This window comes from Schistocerca serialis, chromosome 6 (assembly GCF_023864345.2).
Source record: "Schistocerca serialis cubense isolate TAMUIC-IGC-003099 chromosome 6, iqSchSeri2.2, whole genome shotgun sequence".
Lineage (NCBI taxonomy): Eukaryota > Metazoa > Arthropoda > Insecta > Orthoptera > Acrididae > Schistocerca > Schistocerca serialis.
In genome coordinates, this window is record NC_064643.1 from 341,066,590 (window position 1) to 341,087,950 (window position 21,361).

Sequence of the window (21,361 nt, forward strand, 5' to 3'; positions counted from 1 at the left end):
CGCGGCTACGCTCGCTTCGCCTCCCTCGTACAATAAAGGTTCGTAATACTTCATAATTTTACCAACAGATGGCCGAACTATGCAGTAACGTGCACGGAACGTTTTACGCTCTTACAGCGTCTGAGCTAACTTAAATAGAGCATGGTCGAAGGGGACAAACGAAAGATAAACAGAGATGCCTGTCACATATAAAGAAGGTATTACATTTAATCTTGCTCGACATTTTCTCATGAAGCGCCCAAAAAAGTCTTTATCTGTCAAGTGAAACATTATTTGTTGTATTCATGGACTGAAAACTAGGGCTATCAACGAAATGCAGTCCAATTTTATGTTCTTTTAAAATTTAATCCAAAATAGAGTGAGTATGTTTACCACTGTCACAAAGTCTATATATCAACGTTAAATAATTATTCAGAAGTTTTCCTGTAGATTTTATTTTTGTTGAGAATAATAACCCTCCAGATTCAAAGCGTAAACTGTCACCTGTAGTCTTTGGTACGATTTCAGGTAAAATCCCTCTTTCAGTGTTATTAACAAACCTTTTATTTTCGTGTTGGCTGTGCGTGTTCACATAGCCAGCCTCTTCATTTGTATCTGTAATATTCATTTGTCCGTAAGCGCTGCGAACGGTAGGCTACCGTTAGACGCGAAGTATAACTGAACTGCACAAATAGTCACGGGTAATGATGTCAGCACTGCAGGAAGCAGCTGACGCTTCCTTCCCCTCGCCCCTCACCTCCACAACCCATCACAAAACCTATCGTTTCCCACAAACGCCGCGCGATTCGTCGACAGGCAGTAGAGGGGGGGACTGAAGAGAAGGGAGAATGAGTGACGTAGCGCCGATGTAATGGGATGAGGGAGAGGGGAAGAGCGTGAGTGAACTAGAAAAAAGTGTGGAGTGTGTTATCTGTGAAGAGTTTGAAGTACCAGTTCATTGAAATTGAGTGGTTAGTTCACACTTCATTTGAACGACTCATTCACGAGCTCCCCATCACTAGACACTTGTTGTCTTATATTGGCGTTGCCGACCGCAACGCCGTCTTGTGCCTGTTTACATATCTGAGGTTTTGAATACGCATGTCTATACCAGTTTCTTCGGCGCTTCAGTGTAGCTATTGTCTAATTGCACTCAGGGGTCGCGGTCCAAGAAAGGTTGGGAAACACTGTACTAGATTCTCTCTATGCCTAGATGTAGGGGTCTACGGATGCTAAATAAGACGCTGAGAGTGTATATATATATATATGTGTGTATGTGCTTGTCGGCAGCCGTGCCCGGAGGCGGGTGACTTCCGAGACGAGCAGTGCGCGGCGCTGAGCGGAGATCCGTGGGAGGGCGAGCTGCTGCGCTGGTCGGCGCACGAGGACGAGGCAGCCCCGTGCGCGCTCACCTGCCGCGCCACGCGCCCCGACGGCTCGCTCGTCGTAGCTCGCCTGGCCGACCGCGTCAGGGACGGCACGCGCTGCCGCCCCGGCTCCCTAGACATGTGCATCAGCGGCCAGTGCCAGGTGCGTACCGCCGCTCACTCTCCTCCGTCTTTCTTGTTACGCATTTGCCTGTTGCTCACTCTTGATCTACATCTACATACAGGGTGACAATTATTGAACTATATGCAAAAAAAACGTAAATTGCACTTGTGCTCATAAATAAAGGATAATGCTGATACATGGTTGTTGTGTACATAGTTCGGCGTAGTCAGCGCGTACACAACTTTCCCACTAGAGCGCGCCCCGCTAAGCACAACAGCGCAGGCGCAGCGCTCGTCCGTCTCCGCACTACGAGATGGCGCTGTATTAGAGACGGACCAAATTCTGCTTCCGCCGATCCGCGTATTAATATGTAACGCAGCCAATGAGATTGCTGCTAACGTAGAACCTCTTCTCCTCGCGGATCACACTCGCCGATTAGTCAGTCTGCAATTGTCTGCATTAGTCTGTACCAGTCTCCATGTGTCTGTACCAGTCTACAGTCAAGTTTCAGTCTGCGCCTAATAAGATTATCATATTCCTGTACATAGCCATGAAGAGAAATGGATAGACACTTTGTCAAGTATCGGAGATATGTGACAATAAGATTAACGTACCAAGACCAAAGGAACTTCAGATTGTCAATTGTAAATAGCATCCAGAATCAAGTTACGTAATGTTTATGCTTGTTATTATTTTAATAAATGTGTGTGAAAATTAATCAAGTTCTGTTTAAAGTTGGTCACCGTCAATCTGCTACTCTAAGCGTGCAAGTGGCATTTCTATCGTCTGACCTAACAGCAGAAGATACACACGCCACGATAAGACCACGATACATATTGCTGACACTCGCCTACTTCGTTAGCACGACAAGTCAAATAACCTGATGGTGTCTGTACCGAAGGTCTTACAGTACGCACACCACAATGGTTAAACAACGCTCTGGTGGGCGATTTGCGGGTTTAAATCAGCTCGGGGTATGACCATGCGGTGCATTTGACCTGCGGTCGTCGCACGGTGGCGCTGGCAGCAGTCCACATACGCAGAGGTGTGTTGGTGCATGTCAGACTACGGTGCAGTGATTAATTGCGCAGACGTTTTGAGACGTCCTAATTGTGACTGTGTATTGAAAATGGATCTAAGAACACAATTGATTACGTTATGAGGGGTAAAATGCTAGAACGACTGGAGGCTGGTCAAACACAGCAGGTCTTAGCACGGGCCCTCCGTGTGCCACAAAGCGTGACCTCAAGATTATGGCAACGATTGCAGCAGACAGGAAACGTGTCCAGGCGCTACAGTACGGGACGTCCACAGAGTACAACACCACAAGAAGACCTACATCTCACCATCAGTGCCCGCAGACGGCCACGGAGTACTGCAGGTAGCCTTGCTCGGGACCTTAAGGCAGCCACTGGAACAGTTGTCTCCACACACACAGTCTACACACGACTGAACAGACATGCTTTATTCGCCCAGAGACCTGCAAGGTGTATTCCACTGGCCCCTGGTCACAGGAGAGCCCGTAAAGTCTGGTGTCAAGAACACAGCACATGGTCATTGGAACAGTGGTCCCAGATTATGTTCACGGACGAGTCCAGGTGTAGTCTGAACAGTGATTCTCGCCGGGTTTTCACCTGACATGAACCAGGAACCAGCTACCATCCCGTTAATGTCCTTGAAAGGGATCTTCATGGAGGTCGTGGTTTGATGGTGTGCGGTGCGGTTATGATTGGTGCACGAACACCCCTGCATGTCTTTGACAGAGAAACTGTAACAGGTCAGGTGTATCGGAACGTCATTTTGCACCAGTATGTCCGCCTTTCAAGGGTGCAGTGGGTCCCACCTTCCTCCTGATGGATGATAACGCACGGCCCCACCTAGCTGCCATCGTTGAGGAATACCTTGAAACAGAAGATATCCTGCGAATGTAGTGGCCTGCCTGTTCTCCAGACCTAAACCCCATCGAGCACGTCTGGGACTCTCTCGGTCGACGTATCGCTGCACGTCTTCAAACTCCTAGGACACTTCAGGAGCTCCGACAGGCACTGGTGCAAGAATGGGAGGCTATACCCAAGCAGCTGCTCGACCACCTGATCCAGAGTATGCCAACCCATTCTGCGGCCTGTGTACATGTGCATGGCGATCATATCCCGTATTGATGTCGGGGTACATGCGCAGGAAACGGTGGCGTGTTGTAGGACATGTGTTTTGGGACGGCTTTCTCAACTTATCACCAATACCGTGGACTTACAGATCCGTGTCGTGACTGTTCCCTATGTGCCTGTGCTATTAGCGCCAGTTCTGTGTAGTGCCACGTTGCTGGTTTCAGCTCAACAATGGCTTTGGGGTTATTGCTGTACACCTTGTCTTTAATGCGGCCCTTCAAAAAGGAGACGCATGTGTTCAGATCCGGAGATTATGGCGGCCAATCGAGGCCCATGCCAGTGGCCTCTGGGTACCACAGAGCCAGAATGTGGTCCCCAAAGTGCTTCTTCTCCAGGACATAAAACACACTCCTGTTTCGATGGGGTCTAGCCCCAACTTGCATGAACCGTATGTTATCGGAATCAGGATCACTTTGGACTTGGATTCTCGGATGTTCGGCTACTTGGAGGCCATTTGCAACCATTCATGGACGTCATGTTCCCAAATACTGATGGAATTTTTATGGATGACAATGCTCTATGTCACCGTCAATGGTTTGAGGACATTGTGGATAATTCGAGCGGATGGTTCAGGCACCTAGATCACCCGACATGAATCCAATCAATTTATGGGACATATTCGAGAGTTCCGCTTATGCACAAAATCCTGCAATGGCGACACTTTCGCAATTATGGGCGGTTATAGAGGAAGCGTGGCTCAGTATTTCTGCTGGGGACTTCCAACTACTTGATGAGTCCATGCCAGTTCGAGCTGCTGCATTACGCTGGGCAAAAGTAGGTCCGACACGATATTAGGAGGTATCCCATGACTTTTGTCATCTCAGTGAGTTTGTACAGAACGAGTACGGATGATGTTTTCTAAAAAAAAGCAAAACACGTCTGATGTGAATCATCCTTTATTTACAGTAGCCCCCAGACGGCAAAATAATAATAATAATTATTATTATAATAATTGAATTAATACAGGGCTATTACAAATGATTGAAGCGATTTCATAAATTCACTGTAGCTCCATTCATTGACATATGGTCACGACACACTACAGATACGTAGAAAAACTCATAAAGTTTTGTTCGGCTGAAGCCGCACTTCAGGTTTCTGCCGCCAGAGCGCTCGAGAGCGCAGTGAGACAAAATGGCGACAGGAACCGAGAAAGCGTATGTCGTGCTTGAAATGCACTCACATCAGTCAGTCATAACAGTGCAACGACACTTCAGGACGAAGTTCAACAAAGATCCACCAACTGCTAACTCCATTCGGCGATGGTATGCGCAGTTTAAAGCTTCTGGATGCCTCTGTAAGGGGAAATCAACGGGTCGGCCTGCAGTGAGCGAAGAAACGGTTGAACGCGTGCGGGCAAGTTTCACGCGTAGCCCGCGGAAGTCGACGAATAAAGCAAGCAGGGAGCTAAACGAACCACAGCCGACGGTTTGGAAAATCTTACGGAAAAGGCTAAAGCAGAAGCCTTACCGTTTACAATTGCTACAAGCCCTCACATCCGATGACAAAGTCAAACGCTTTGAATTTTCGGCGCGGTTGCAACGGCTCATGGAAGAGGATGCGTTCAGTGCGAAACTTGTTTTCAGTGATGAAGCAACATTTTTTCTTAATGGTGAAGTGAACAGACACAATGTGCGAATATGGGCGGTAGAGAATCCTCACGCATTCGTGCAGCAAATTCGCAATTCACCAAAAGTTAACGTGTTTTGTGCAATCTCACGGTTTAAAGTTTACGGCCCCCTTTTCTTCTGCTTAAAAAACGTTACAGGACACGTGTATCTGGACATGCTGGAAAATTGGCTCATGCCACAACTGGAGACCGACAGCGCCGACTTCATCTTTCAACAGGATGATACTCCACCGCACTTCCATCATGATGTTCGGCATTTCTTAAATAGGAGATTGGAAAACCGATGGATCGGTCGTGGTGGAGATCATGATCAGCAATTCATGTCATGGCCTCCACGCTCTCCCGACTTAACCCCATGCGATTTCTTTCTGTGGGGTTATGTGAAAGATTCAGTGTTTAAACCTCCTCTACCAAGAAACGTGCCAGAACTGCGAGCTCGCATCAACGATGCTTTCGAAGTCATTGATGGGGACATGCTGCGCCGAGTGTGGGAGGAACTTGATTATCGGCTTGATGTCTGCCGAATCACTAAAGAGGCACATATCGAACATTTGTGAATGCCTAAAGAAACTTTTTGAGTTTTTGTATGTGTGTGCAAAGCATCGTGAAAGTATCTCAAATAATAAAGTTATTGTAGAGCTGTGAAATCGCTTCAATCATTTGTAATAACCCTGTAGTTGCATAATTTAGAAATTGAACTGTAAACTGCAGTAAATGTTTTTGGTAGTTTGGATGGATGGATGAATGTTCGGTGGCATTTGCAGCGCGTGGGCTGCGACCTGCGCATCGGGTCGTCCAAGCGAGTGGACGCGTGCGGCGTGTGCGGGGGAGACAGCTCGTCTTGCGCGCAGCCGCTGTTCCACTGGGAGCACGCCCCCGCGTCACTCTGCTCCGCCCCCTGCGGCGGCGGTAAGTACTACGCGCACCTGCAGCGCCAGCTAAGGGTCCTCACTGTCCTCTCAGACTCTTGTCAGCGTGCCCAGCTCTTCAAAGAGACGTCTGTAAGAGGCTCCAGAGTAGATAGCACGTAAGCACAGTGGACAATAAGTGAACCACCCCCGCGGGACTTCACGCTGATGCCGCAGTGAACTTGAAAACGCCCTCTGTTTCGCGAGGAAGAGAGTTCTTTAGTATCTTCAGGTATGCCTTGCCCAGCACTATACACTGATGCCGTAGGGCTATCAAATTGCTTGTTATACACACATCAAAAAAGGTTTTGCATCACCTCGGTTCCGAGAGTTCCGGAATCTATACAGGAAATTGTTATAAGGCTCAACATAAACATCATTTCCGCCCTTTTTATTGCTCATGAAAATCACACATTGCTTGTTGTACTACCATGCCGCAAGACCTTCAGAGGTGGTGGTCCAGATTGCAGTACACACCAGTACCTCTAATTCCCAGTGAAACGTCCTCTTCGTCGTGGCATACTAACCCCAAGTTCATCAAGGCACTGTTGGTCCAGATTGTCCCAGTCGCCGGCCGGTGTGGCCGTGCGGTTAAAGGCGCTTCAGTCTGGAACCGCGTGACCGCTACGGTCGCAGGTTCGAATCCTGCCTCGGGCATGGATGTGTGTGATGTCCTTAGGTTAGTTAGGTTTAATTAGTTCTAAGTTCTAGGCGACTGATGACCTCAGCAGTTAAGTCGCATAGTGCTCAGAACCATTTGAACCATTTTTTGTCCCAGTCCTCAACGGTGATTCGGCGTAGATCCCTCAGAGTGGTTGGTGGGTCACGTCGTCCATAAACAGCCCTTTTCAATCTATCCCAGGCATGTTCCATAGGGTTCATGTGTGGAGAACATGCTGGCCACTCTAGTCGAGCGATGTCGTTATCCTGAAGGAAGTCATTCACAAGATGCTCACAATGGGGGCGCGAATTGTCGTCGATGAATACGACTGTCTCGCCAATATGGTGCCGATATGGTTGCACTATCTGTCAAAGCACGGCATTCACGTATCATACAGCCATTACGGCGCCTTCCATGACCTCCTGCGGCGTACGTCGGACCCACCTAATGCTACTCCAAAACAGCAGGGAACCTCCACCTTCCTGCACTTGCTGGGCAGTGTGTCTAAGGCTTTCAGCCTGACCGGGTTACTTTCAAACATGTCTCTGACGATTGTCTGGTTGAAGGCATATGCGACACTCACCGGTGAAGAACACGTGATGCCAATCCCAAGCGGTCCATTCGGAATGTTGTTGGGCCCATGTCTTCCGCGCTGCATGGTGTCGTGGTTGCAAAGATGGACCTCGCCATGGACGTCAGGAGTGAATTTGTGCATCATGCAACCTATTGCACACAGTTTGAGTCGTAACACGACGTCCTGTAGCTGCACGAAAAGCATTATTCAACACGGTGGCGTTACTGTCAGGGTTCCTCCGAGACATAATCCGTAGGTAGCGGTCATCCACTGCAGTAGTAGCCCTTGGGCGGCCTGAGCGAGGTATGTCATCGACAGTTCCGTCTCCCTGTATCTTCTCATGTCCGAACGACACCGCTTTGGTTCGCTTCGAGACGCCTGGACACTTCCCTTGTTAAGAGCCCTTCCTGGCACAGAGTAACAATGCGGGCGCGATCGAACCGCGGTATTGACCGTATAGGCATAGTTGAACTACAGTCAACAGGAGCCAAGTACTTGTTTCCTTGTGGAATGACTGGAACTGATCAGCTGTCGGCCCCATCCATGTAATAGGCGCTGCTCATGCATGGTTGTTTTCATCTTTGAGCGAGTTTAATGACGTCTCTGAACAGTCAAAGGGACTGTGCCTGTGATATAATATCCAGAGTCAACTTCTATCTTCAGTAGTTGTGGGAACTGGAGTGATGCAAAACTTTTTTTGATGTGTGTATTTCACCTGTTGTTCCAAGTACTCTTAGACGTTGTTTGTGGTGGGTGGTGAAGTGGCTAAGAGAGCTAGTCGAGAGATGACGGGTGTCTGAGTTTTCGTCAGAAGAGCAAATAACGTGTGCAGCCATGCGAAAAGGGTACTGTCGTCGTGGAAAACGGAACTCTTCACAGCATACTTGTCATGATGTAGAAAAATGAGCAACGCTTGGTCTGCGAGAATGCCTCAGACTATCATTCAGGACCATGTTCGCGCTAACGTGAATGAATAGGCCCATGCCAAGGTGCGAAAAACATCCTCAAAACAACACAGAAACACCTCTGGCCTTATCTGCACCCTGCACAGAATAAGCGCATCACTGGCGCCTCGGTGCACTCGTTTGAGAAGACATGAATCTCGAGTCATTTGATCACAATGCACGACTTCAGACAACTACTGTGTTGCTTAGTCCATTGAAGACGTGCTGCTGTGATCAGTGGCATTTTGTGAGGTTCTTGACTCTAAATGTCCATTAGCACTGTCTGCATGGAAACTGGTTAAGATGGCCCTGCAGTCAGTAGTAGCAGCAACGCCTGTTGGGCTTGAAACCGATTGTCACCGACAGGGCGCCCGTGACACTCTTTTTCCGGTAGCTGTCGGTTAGAACCTTTTTATGGCCACAGTTTTTTATACCGTGTTACATGATTGCGAGTGGTTCACTATTTCTTGCACCAACAAATGGGGCGGCTTTATTAACCGTGTGGCTATGAGCACTGTGGATGTCGCTTGGTCGTTGACTATTAATGCAATTTTCCATTCGTTTGCAGGTTCGGCTGTCCATAGCGTGAGAAGGAAATTATAACAGGATTCGTAGAGCAGGGATGAGGACTGTGATAAACTTTGAATCAATCTGTCATCAGCTGAATTCATTAAATAGCTACTGAGCTGCACTTGACTCCTATACACTGTTTAAACCAATAAATAAAAAATTTACTCCCTCAAACTTGTCTCCGAATGTCTAGGTAAGTCATTAACCGTATAAACTAAATGAAACACTTTTCGGCCTTGTCTCACAAAACTTAACTACTACTATTGGGTGGCGTTGGTTCCGGGCTGTAAGTATATTTTCCATTACGTTACTGATTGCAAAGATGTCAAATGTTTACTCTATTATTTCTTGACTTATACTATAAAGGTCATCTGTTTGTCAAAACAGCCATCAGAGATACGTTTTGCAGTATAAGTCGAGAATCGATAGATTAAGAAGCTGGCATGTGTTTATCTTTGTTGAATCAGTTGTGTACTGGAAAATGGACTTACAACCTGAAACCCAGGTCCTTCAAAAATAATAAAATTTTGTGAAATAAGGTAAGAAAGTGTTTCTTCTCCGAAATACAGTGTTTTACCAAGAACCCACAGCTGATTCAGTTAAAAAAAAGTCACTAACCTTTTTCGCACGGTTCAAGAAACACCTCTCTGGGTTCCAGTATATAACAAAAATTTGTAACATATTTTTCAGATAGTTTTACACCTTCAACAAACATTTATTTAGTGTTGAAAGTTTTGTATATCTGAATGAACAAGCCAATCTGACAAAAACTGCACTTAACTCAAATCCATTCTCATTACATGAATCACAAAAATTACGAAAAAGTCTCACGTAGAAAACAGCATAGACGTAAAGAAGAAGGAAGTTGGCGCTATAGACTTAGGCTGTACGTTGTTTTGAAGCCGGGGTAGGAGGGGCCTGCTACCATCTTTGATAGCGCAAAACATTAGCAGAACACTGTTTACGATTGTTTCTTGATCCTTATTTCTTTCGTGTGCAACAGCTGTTTGAATCTGTTCTTGAATGTGTATTTTCTCGAGTAATATGACACATTTAGCCTCGTTAATGTAACTCATTTTTTGTTAATATGCTCGTATTTCGAATAATCAAGGATGTGTTGTAAAAGGAATGCTTTCGTAATTTACTTAATTCCACTTTTACTGTATTTGTATCGACAGCAAATGAAGCTGGAACTCCCAAACCAATACTTCTTTGCTTACTGGTGCCGCTTTTTGTTCGTTACATTTTCATGTTTCAACTTGTAGGCACGACAATTTTATTGTTCACATCTGCAAAAAGAACTTACTTACGTGTTCTCTGTCAGCCCATAAACTTGGGTAACGAGGTTAGAAGCAAGGCAAGCTATCGTATCTTGTTCATGTGAACAAAGTGAACGATTATTGAAATGTGAAAGAAACAGAATTGCATAGATGTATACCATCAGTGCATTAGTGCCACTGCAGTTTACACATCCTGTCAGCCTGAAATCTTATCTAAGACGCATCGTTCAGTGTGTGGCCAATAATAGCAATTTATAGGGTAAAAAAAGATATAATTTTTGTAAACTTGTTCCAGCATTGTGCAATTCTGTAAATGTTATTAAGGGAATGGTCTCAAATGCTTAGACCCAGTAAATGGTTATTTTGTTTTAGTATATATGTAAGTCATTTTTGAATAATGGTAGCCTAACATGTGTAACATATGAGCCTACCTTTCAACACTAGTCTTTTTGCTTCTTTCTTCCGGAATACTTCTCACCGGTAAGTCTTTCAGTTTTTCAGGAATAATCAAATATATCACAGTTGGAATGTAGTACCGGGTGATCAAAATGTCAGTATAAATTTGAAAACTGAATAAATCACGGAATAATGTAGAGAGAGAGGTACAAATTGACACACGCGCTTGGAATGACATGGGGTTTTATTAGAACCAAGAAAATACAAACGTTCAAAAAATGTCCAACAGATGGCGCTTCATCTGATCAGAATAGCAATAATTAGCATAACAAAGTAAGACAAAGCAAAGATGAAGTTCTTTACAGGAAATGCTCAAAGTCGAGGAATAATGATGTGAACAGCACTGTAAAGCATGTCCAGAGTTATGGTGAGGCATTGGCGTCGGATGTTGTCTTTCAGCATCCCTAGAGATGTCGGTCGATCACGATACACTTGCGACTTCAGGTAACCCCAAAGCCAATAATCGATCGGACTGAGGTCTGGGGACCTGGGAGGCCAAGCATGACGAAAGTGGCGGCTGAGCACACGATCATCACCAAACGACGCGCGCAAGAGATCTTTCACGCGTCTAGCAATACTTTTTTTTTGTTCTAATAAAACCCCATGTCATTCCAAACATGTGTGTCAATTTTTACCTCTCTATCTACATTATTCCGTGGTTTATTAAGTTTTCAAATTTATATTGACTTTTTGATCACCCGGTATATCCACTTTAAGCATATGCTTGATTTTACTTTTGAATTTCTTTTAGAGGTATTAAGAGTGTATAGGCCTATACCATCCTTTGTTATATACCAGTAGTAAGTTAGTTTCGTGTCCCATGTACCATTTGCACATTAAACCGTAGTGCTGTGGAATGAATCATTTTATATTAACATCAACTTTCTATAAATATGCTTTATTAGTTTTCAATTACAAACAGACAGATACTAGTAATTCCTGTCCATCACGATCTACACATTACAATAATAGATAGACTTCTGCGGAATAGGAGGAGTTGTGAAAGAGAATCGTTTTGGTTGTAGCATTGTGAACCCCTGATTGTCCTACAGAAAACCTTAAAGTGGAGAAATGAATGTCACTTTCTTCTTCTGGTATTGCAGTTACATTTATCATAGTTCCTTCATTTACATTACTATTGGATCGATTAGTATATCCAGGAACGACGCAGGCTTGCATTTTTGATGAAACAGCTCCGTCTTCACACAGTCAAAGAACCAGATGCTATTTGGAATACGAGCATGAGAGTTGATAGATATTACCAGCGGTCGAAACTGGGCGCTTGCACGTCAGAGAGGCGTCATGAGGAAGTATCACCGCGGTGAACCATGGAGATACAAATGCAGTGAACTTGATGTTTTGGGCCACGTAAGAGGCGAACGTCGGCTCCAAGTTTGTGACATAGTTCCAGCTCCCCTCTTTTCTTACCTCCGTGGTAAACAGGGACAATATACACTGATGGGCGACGGCCTTCCACGCGTTACAGCTTGTGACCAAGTATTCGACAGCGCTGCTAGTCTTCACAAATATCACACATTCTCCCCGAGATCAGAGATAAAAAAAAAAAAACTAATTTTTGTGGTCAGACAAGAAACACGTATCTTAACATTTAATACAGATTGTAACAGGACTTCTGCTTACATTGATTCGGCGATTACAGGCATCGATAATTTCGTGACATGTCCAGATACGGTATCTCTTTTCTATTATCCTTTCCCATCTCGACGTCGACCCATTATACCTCAGTGATTCCATACAACCGACTGGGACATTTACGCCACTTCAACGGAAAGAGTTACGTCCACGGTGGAGGGTCACAGGACTGCTTGGTACCAGTTGTACACCATCCACGGCGTTCCAAAGCGAACGGTGTTAAGTGGCTGACTAATGATTTGTGCTGTGAGATTCCAATAAAGTTGTGGAATATTACTGACGTTCTTCCTACGTAGCTCAGTAAATTTTTAGACAACATATTTGTATGGAGATAAACAGCGATTAATTTACTTATAATCAATCAACCAACCGTGCACAGCCAGGGTGACGACTCCAGCGAGCGACCAAATGGTGTAAATGACCCCATCGCGGGCTGAAACCGGTTGGCGGCAAAATAAATATTGCGATTGTGACTGTAATTTTGAATAATTGATTACAGCTCAGTAACCTTGCCAGTAAATGGTAAACACAGAGTGAAACATAGCAATTAAAATCTCCGCTATTTGGTAGCTCTACGCGTTGTTATCATCACTGAGTGAATTCGGCTGCACATTGCATATCTGCAGAAACTTATAGCTCTCGTCATAAAATTCTCTCTGGCTTACAGCTGCGTCAGATTGTTTAAAATCCACCACAGTACGGCAAAATGGTCGCAAAGGAGCTTGCGTTTTTTCCGTTTTGTGGTTCAGTAACAAGAAAAATTAGCCGACTCCTGAAGAGAACTCAATTTTTAGATCTCCAGCAAAACTGCGACAGCTCATGACGACTGTGAAAGAGGTATACAAAATACCATACTGTTGTGGGCCATTTTAAGTCTCACAGACTGGGCGTACTATTGAACAGAGCCGTGTAGAAGACGGAAAGTGTGTCCTCCTGCAGTATCCTGAGACTTAGGCGGCAGCAGGGCATGCTTTGGAAAACAGATACCGAATTTCATTCGGGAGGGCCTCTTTTATTTAACAGACAAATGAATCCTGGGTTGGAGTGATCAAAAAAGCGATTGAGATAACAATTTATGACAACACTCTCACTAAAGACGGCGGCCTGCAGCTAAGCACGGCTTGGGAGCCAGCCATCGGAAGATTGAAGTGGACGCGGCCGGTGTGCAGCAAAAAAATTGTCATATATTACTTGAATAACGATGACAAAACCAGCGGCTGTATTGAATCTAATATCGTTTATTCTTTTTGAAACACGCTATCAGTTTCGACAGCACAAGGTGTCGTCTTCAGGCCCCGAACGTAACCTGCACAAAGAAACGGTTGTGGACGACATCTGCAACTACATCTACATACATAATCCGCAATCCACCATACGGTGCGTGGCGGAGGGTACCTCGTACCACAACTAGCATCTTCTCTCCCTGTTCCACTCCCAAACAGAACGAGGGAAAAATGACTGCCTATATGCCTCTGTACGAGCCCTAATCTCTCTTATCTTATCTTTGTGGTCTTTCCGCGAAATTAAGTTGGCTGCAGTAAAATTGTACTGCAGTCACCCTCAAATGCTGGTTCTCTCAATTTCCTCAGTAGCGATTCACGAAAAGAACGCCTCCTTTCCTCTAGAGACTCCCACCCGAGTTCCTGAAACATTTCCGTAACACTCGCGTGATGATCAAACCTACCAGTAACAAATCTAGCAGTCCGCCTCTGAATTGCTTCTATGTCCTCCCTCAATCCAACCTGATAGGTATCCCAAACGATCGAGCAGTACTCAAGAATAGGTCGTATTAGTGTTTTATAAGCGGTCTCCTTCACAGATGAACCACATCTTCCCAAAATTCTTCCAATGAACCGATGACGATTATCCGCCTTCCCCACAACTGCCATTACATGCTTGTCCCACTTCATATCGCTCTGCAGCGTTACGCCAGGTTACGTTCGGGGTCTGAAGCTTATACCACATGGTGTCGAAAGTGGTAGCATGTTTTAAAAACAAGAAACGACGTTAGATTCAAATACAGCCGCTGATTTTGTCATTATCATTCAAGTACTACGTGTCCGACTGCAGTCCCATTTGATGGATTACCAGAGATTGTCGTATATGGCGTTAGCGTGAGCACCAGTGACGTCACAGAAGGCAGCGCGGCTGTTTTAGGACTGCAGCAGCAATAACACGGCAGCCATCACTTGACAGTGGCCAAGGAGCGCTCGGGTTAAAGCTCGTGGACTTTAAATCACCTGACGTGCCTGGAAGTCCTAGAGAATTTTATCAGTATTTATCGCTACGAAACCATGTATTCGCATACTATTCCTCACTTTCTGTCCGAAGCGAGGCCACGATCGAGGCAAAATGTGGCAATGCACGGTATTGGCGTGGTGTCTTGTGGTTGTTTAGTAATGTGTACCCGGTGTGTTGAGAACGATGTTGAGTGCCTGCGGGCCGGTGGAGTGAGTTTTCTTGTGGGTGCTGAGAGGAGTGGCGTGTGGTGCAGGGCGCAAGATGTCCCGGACGGTGTGTCGCAACCGGGTGACGGGCGCCGAGGCGGATGAGCAGCTGTGCAACGCGTCGCAGCGGCCGCCCCGCCTCCTGCTGCCCTGCAACACCCATCGCTGCCCCGCCAAGTGAGTACTCCACACACCACACAACATACACAAGTAACTGCTCAAAATAACACGTTATTGGCACAGATGGTGTTCTTTTGATTGGAAGCTCGTTTTCAGTAATCCTTTCAACATTACATTAATACTTGTTCCGTATATCATGAATACGACATTTCGTAGTGATATGGATTGTCTCAGTTTAACATAAGTTTTCATTACTTCATATTGTTGCCACTCAAAAATTCTTTTAATTTGATTTTAAATATTGGTTGCCTACCTGTCAGACTCTTAATGCAATTTGGCAAATGAGGAAAGATTTTGAGGCAGCATAATTCACCCCTTTCTGTGCCGAAGTCAGATTTAACCCAGAATAGTGAAGTTCATACTTTCTTCTAGTGTTGCAGCTATGCACTTCGCTGTTGTTTTTGAACTGGGAGGGGTTATTACACTACTGGCTATTAAAATTGCTACACCAAGAAGAAATGCAGATGATAAACGGGTATTCATTGCACAAATATATTATACTAGAACTGACATGTTATCACATTTTCACGAAATTTGGGTGCATAGATCCTGAGAAATCAGTACCCAGAACAACCACCTCTGGGCATAATAACGGCCTTGATACGCCTGGCCATTGAGTCAAACAGAGCTTGGATGGGGTGTACAGGTACAGCTGCCCATGCAGCTTCAACGCGATACCACAGATCATCACGAGTAGTGCCTGGCATATTGTGACGAGCCAGTTGTTCGGCCACCATTGACCAGATGTTTCAATTGGTGAGAGATTTGGAGAAACGCTGGCCAGGGCAGCAGTCGAACATTTTCTGTATCCGGAAAGGCCCGTACAGGACCTGTAACATGCGGTCGTGCATTATCCTGCTCAAATGTAGGGTTTCGCAGGGATCGAATGAAGGGTAGAGCCACGGGTCGTAACACATCTGAAATGTAGCGTCCAAGAGCTGACCGAGACGTCTAACCAATGGCACCCCATACCATCACGCCTGTATGGTGATGACGAATACATGCTTCCAATGTGCGTTCACTGCGATGTCGCCAAACACGGATGCGACCATCAAGATGCTGTAAACACAAGATGGATTCATCCGAAAAAAATGACGTTTTGCCATTCGTGCACCCAGGTGCGTCGTTGAGTACACCATCGCAGGCGCTCCTGTCTGTGATGCAGCGTCAAGGGTAACCGCAGCCGTGGTCTCCGAGCTGATAGATAGCCCATGCTGCTGCAAACGTCGTCGAACTGTTCGTGCAGATGGTTGTTGTCTTGCAGACGTCCCCATCTGTTCACTCAGGGATCGAGACGTGGCTGCACGATCCGTTACAGCCATGCGGATAAGATGCCTGTCATCTCGACTGCTAGTGATACGAGGCCGTTGGGATCCAGCACGGCGTTCCGTATTACCCTCCTGAACCCACCGATTCCATATTCTGCTAACAGTCATTGGATCTCGACCAACGCGAGCAGGAATGTCGCGATACGAGAAACCGCAATCGCGATAGGCTACAATCCGACCTTTATAAAAGTCGGAAACGTGATGGTACGCATTTCTCCTCCTTACACGAAGCAGCACAACAATGTTTCACCAGGCAACGCTGGTCAACTGCTGTTTGTGTATGAGAAATCGGTTGGATACTTTCATCATGCCAGCACGTTGTAGGTGTCGCCACCGTCGCCAGTCGTGTGTGAATACTCTGAAAAGCTAATTATTTGCATATCACAGCATCTTCTTCCTATCGGTTAAATTTCGCGTCTGTAGCACGTCATCTTCGAGGTGTAGCAATTTTAATGGCCAGTAGTGTAATAACAAATTTCATACGTGAATGTCGGCAAGATGATCTTGGGTGGCCTTCAGCTATTATTCTAATTACATCCTTTTTCCCAATCAATATTTTTCTCTTAATGATGAATTAGTCCAAAATATGATCCTGTATTAAACCAGTGAATGAAAATAGGCATAGTAGGCTAATTTACTGATATCATCAAAATTTGCAATAATCCTAATCGCATAAGCAGCTAAATCGACCTTTTTAGCAGATTATCAATGTGTTTCTTCCGATTCAATTTCTCATCAGTGCATACACCCAGAAATTTTGAATATTCTGCTTTAGCAACAGACTTCTGTTCAAAGTCTATATTTATCAATGCTGTTATGTCATTCACTATGCAGAATTGTATATACCGTGTTTTCTCAAAATTTAATCAGAGTTCATTTGCAGGGAACCACTGAATAATCTTCTGAAAGATGTTGTTTACAATTTCTTCAGCTAATTCTTGTTTGTTGAGTCTGGTTACTATACTTGTGTCATCAGCAAACAGAACTAGCTTTTCACCCTCAAGAATATACAATGGCAAGTCAAAATATATTAAGAACAATAAGGGACCCAAGACTGAACCCTATGGGACACCATATTTGATACCTCCCCAGCTAGAGGAATCTGCTGATTTTTTCAGACTATCTTTACTGTTAATTTCAACCTTCTGCAGCCTTCCAGTTAAACATTAATTAAACAATTGATGCACTGTCCCACTCATACTTTGATACTTAAGCTCATCTAGAAGAATTTGATGATTCACACAGTCAAAAGCCTTTGAGAGACCACAGTATACCCCAATGGATGATGATCGGTTATTCAGAGCAGTTAATATTTGATCAGTGAAAGCTTATCGAAAATTTTCTATTGAAAAACGGTTCTGAAAAACAAACTGAAGTTTTGTTAGTACTTCATTTTTACAAATATGTGAAGATATTCTTGAATACATTTTTTTCCAACAATTTTGGATAAAGCTGTCAGAAGTGAGATTGTACAGTAGTTGTTAGCATTAGTTCTATCCCCTTTTTTATGCAGTAGTTTAACAATAGCTTATTCCAGTCTACCTGGAAAAATGCCCTGTTTCAGTGAGCTGTTACATATGTGGCTGAAAATCCTACTTATCTGTTGAAACAAGATTTAGCATTTGGAACTGCCATCGATTCCATGCGAAGTTTTACTTTTCAGTGAAATCATTATTTTCCTCAGGGCAGCCACCTGTGTAATGGAGGCAAAAGTAAACTAGCATTCTCGATGCAGGTAAATAGTAGCTGGGACATCTCAGCTTTTGTACACTGCTTAGTGTGTCAGTATGGCCCGAAGGGTCATTTGAACTGTAGACTACATACACATTATCAGTTTGCAGCAGGAAAGTATAACACTACCAACACATTACACGAGGTCGAGATTTCATGGTTACTTTCCGAAATTTGCAAATAGCCAAGAAATGTCATTTTCAGGTGATCCGATTGGAACTAGCCCATGAACATCACCGAGAGTTAATAGTATCAGATAGTAACGCAGAATTAAATTGATTTTTTAATAAATGTTACTTACCTTCAGGGATTGGATCAGTAGTTTTCCGGGTATGATCTTCTTCACTGATAATCTGAATGCAGTTTACTTTCGATCTTCTGTTTTATTAAGTGAATTACCATAACATCTGAATAAGTCTGTTCATTTACACATTTCTAAATCACTATAAATTATACATTGCGTGTTCTGACGCAAACTAAACAATTTCAACATCTGCGTACTGCAGGTACTGATACCAAAAAGCAAAGAGAGAACCTGACTCACAACTGCTTTGAACTGAACTGCCGAGCTCTGTCGCCTAAACGTATAAGTATGGTTGTAACAATTACAATCTTACAATTTGTGGTATTGAAGAAAGTTCATGTAATTGTAATACACAAAGAAAGCACACCAAAGATGAACAACAGCACGAAAAATTTAAGTTTAAGACATTCAAAACCACTACTCTCGATATAATATTTCAAAATTAATAACACATTAAGTAAATTCTTTCGACTACTGCACAGATGACAATAAAACATAAACTCAAGCCGACCTGTACAAACTCATTTCCACAACTACTATAGTTTCAGGTGAGAAAACGAAACTAGCCTAAAATAGAAAAACAACCATGAACTTTGCGTAATATCTATACAGAAATAAATTGACTCACAGAAGATGACACCAGCTCTGGAAACATGTTTGGGTAAATATAAAAATAAATACACTATATTCTGGAGAAGACGGAAGCAATGTCAACAAAAGCTTATAACACTTGAATGATGATTTATAAAAGCTGTGGAGCGCATCCAACAAAAAATATTTTTTATGTGCAGTCAATCACGCACGGTATGGAGGCTTGCGGAGCAAGAATGTAGAAGTAGATCTCATAGTTCTACGAGACTATTTCCAGCCTTGATATAGCTGGACTGTAATGGTCAAGTCTCAGTGAGAAAAAGTATGAGATATAGTGATACGGTATCGAATCTACCAGAGGTAAGGCACACAGAAGGTAGTGCCGCCAGCAGAATTTGCCTGTGTTGATTCTGTTGCAGGTGGGTGCCCGATCCTTGGGGACCGTGTTCTGTCAGCTGCGGGGGCGGACACACCCACAGGATTGTTCGCTGCCTGCAGGACATCAACGGGACCACCATACAGGTACGTTCGAACTCTCTCTGCGGCAGCAGGGCAGAGATGAGAGGCGCAGCTAAAAGCCACTGGGGTGTCAAATGAAAGCCAGGTCCACACATGCAACTGAACTGACGCCACGCTTAAAATTATACTGCCTCTCTCAGTATGGCGTCAGTTGAAATCACGTGAGTGGACATAACTTTCATCGGGCGGGCTGTGGCGGTGAAGTTGCGCCAATGACTAGATGTGCTCAGCTAGTGCCGATGCGTCCAGATAGGTGACGTGATTCCTACTCACTCTGTTTTCTTCATCGATTTCTTTGTCACCGGTGACCCCACTACCCCTCCTCACATATCGTACATTTACCATCATTCCGTTACTAGAATCCTAGATCGGATACGTTCTACATTTTGGCTGTAGTTCTGGTAAAGCTAAAGCTTTCTTCGTGTCCTTCTCATTTCAATAATACGACTTTGAACAAAGTACCGTGTAACCTGTGCCGTATCCATGCTTACTCTGCATTTAAATGGAGATTAAAGCATTTTCACATTAATTGAATTTTCCATTGGTGCCTGATAGAACACGATGAAAATATTAAAAAGGAAAACACTTCATAATGTTATGCAAAATTATATTTATTTGGTCACAAACTCGCCTTTCGCTTCCCGGGTCATGTACAGGTGACAACCGAATGTCGCAAACACAGATAAACGTGATATGGGACTTACACAGATATTATTTATATAAAAGATAACAAAAATGACATAGAGTGCTTACAAAAGCAAACATTACACTTTTTGTCACACAGGCATAATTACATTACATATAAAACAGGTAAACAAACTTAACATGTGCAGATACATTTAACAATTGATGAGGAATATGATGAATTCACTGTCTGTGTCGAGTGTTCGTTACGAAAACTTAATTTATCAAAGGAGAAAATGGAACTGAGACTGATCATTTAACACTAGACTGGCATTCTATGTCATGTGCCCACTGGTTTCCAGTGTTTCTACTAGGGTCATCTTTCATTAAGAAATAAACATTCAACCTTTGCTTATTACCTTTTTAACAGAAAACTATTGATGTGATGTATAATGCGCAGTTTTACATTCTGTTAATAAAAGCAGAAAGAGGACCTTACTGAAAATAAACAAGCACATGACACAGACTGTCAGCCTAGTGTAAAACGATCAGACCCAATTTCCACTTTCCCTTTTGTTGAATTAAGTTTCCGTTAAAAACATTAGATTCAAACTCTGAATTCATCTTACTTCTCATCAATAATTTTTAAATGGATCTCCACATAAAAAAATGTTTACCTCTTTTTTAGTTAGTGTAATTATTTTATGTGACAAAAAGTGTAATGTTGGTCTATGTAAACACTCTGTCACTTTTTTATCTTCTGTACATATCATATCTGTGTAAGTCGCACATCATGTCCATTTGTGTTTGCGACATTCAGTTGTCACCTGAAGATGGCTTGGGAAGCCGAAAGCTGGATCGACCAAATAAATATAATTTTGCAGATCATTAGGAAGGGTCTTCCTTTTTGAACTTAGTGCATTATCTTTTATTACATGCAGGAGTCAAATAATATCAGGGAAATCAAGTGCTTCCTGCTCAAAGGAACCATTCTGGCGTTTCCTTAAAGCGAATTAGGAAAACGACAGAGAAGCTGACTGGCTGGGCGACCGTTTGCAGTGCGATGCCACCGAAGCGAGCTGAGTGTCTTATCAGCGCACCACACTTCGCCTGGTGTTAGACGTCGCCCACAAAAGGATGGAACGAAATGACACAAATCGTCTTGGGAAAAACTTTCACAGAAACGTGCGCAGCGGACAAAAAATTAGTCACTCCTGGTACACTTGGCGCTAATAGAGTGCTACACCGTCTCTAGCTTCAATAATGACCTTAGCTGGTGGGGAAGACAGTCCATACACTGATGGGCCTAAACACTGTGACCACATG

General features: G+C 44.0%; 1 protein-coding gene across 1 annotated transcript in view; it reads left to right on the plus strand.

The window, feature by feature from the left end:
• Positions 1-1,420: 1,420 nt before the first annotated feature.
• The window catches only part of LOC126484512 (protein madd-4-like), a 320,139-nt gene continuing 300,198 nt past the window's right edge, over positions 1,421-21,361 (plus strand). The window contains exons 1-4 of the mRNA XM_050108049.1: positions 1,421-1,509; positions 6,030-6,174; positions 14,806-14,935; positions 19,312-19,414. Of these exons, the coding sequence (XP_049964006.1) occupies positions 1,486-1,509; positions 6,030-6,174; positions 14,806-14,935; positions 19,312-19,414 (402 nt within the window). The 5' untranslated portion in view covers positions 1,421-1,485. The remainder of the gene's footprint in view (positions 1,510-6,029; positions 6,175-14,805; positions 14,936-19,311; positions 19,415-21,361) is intronic.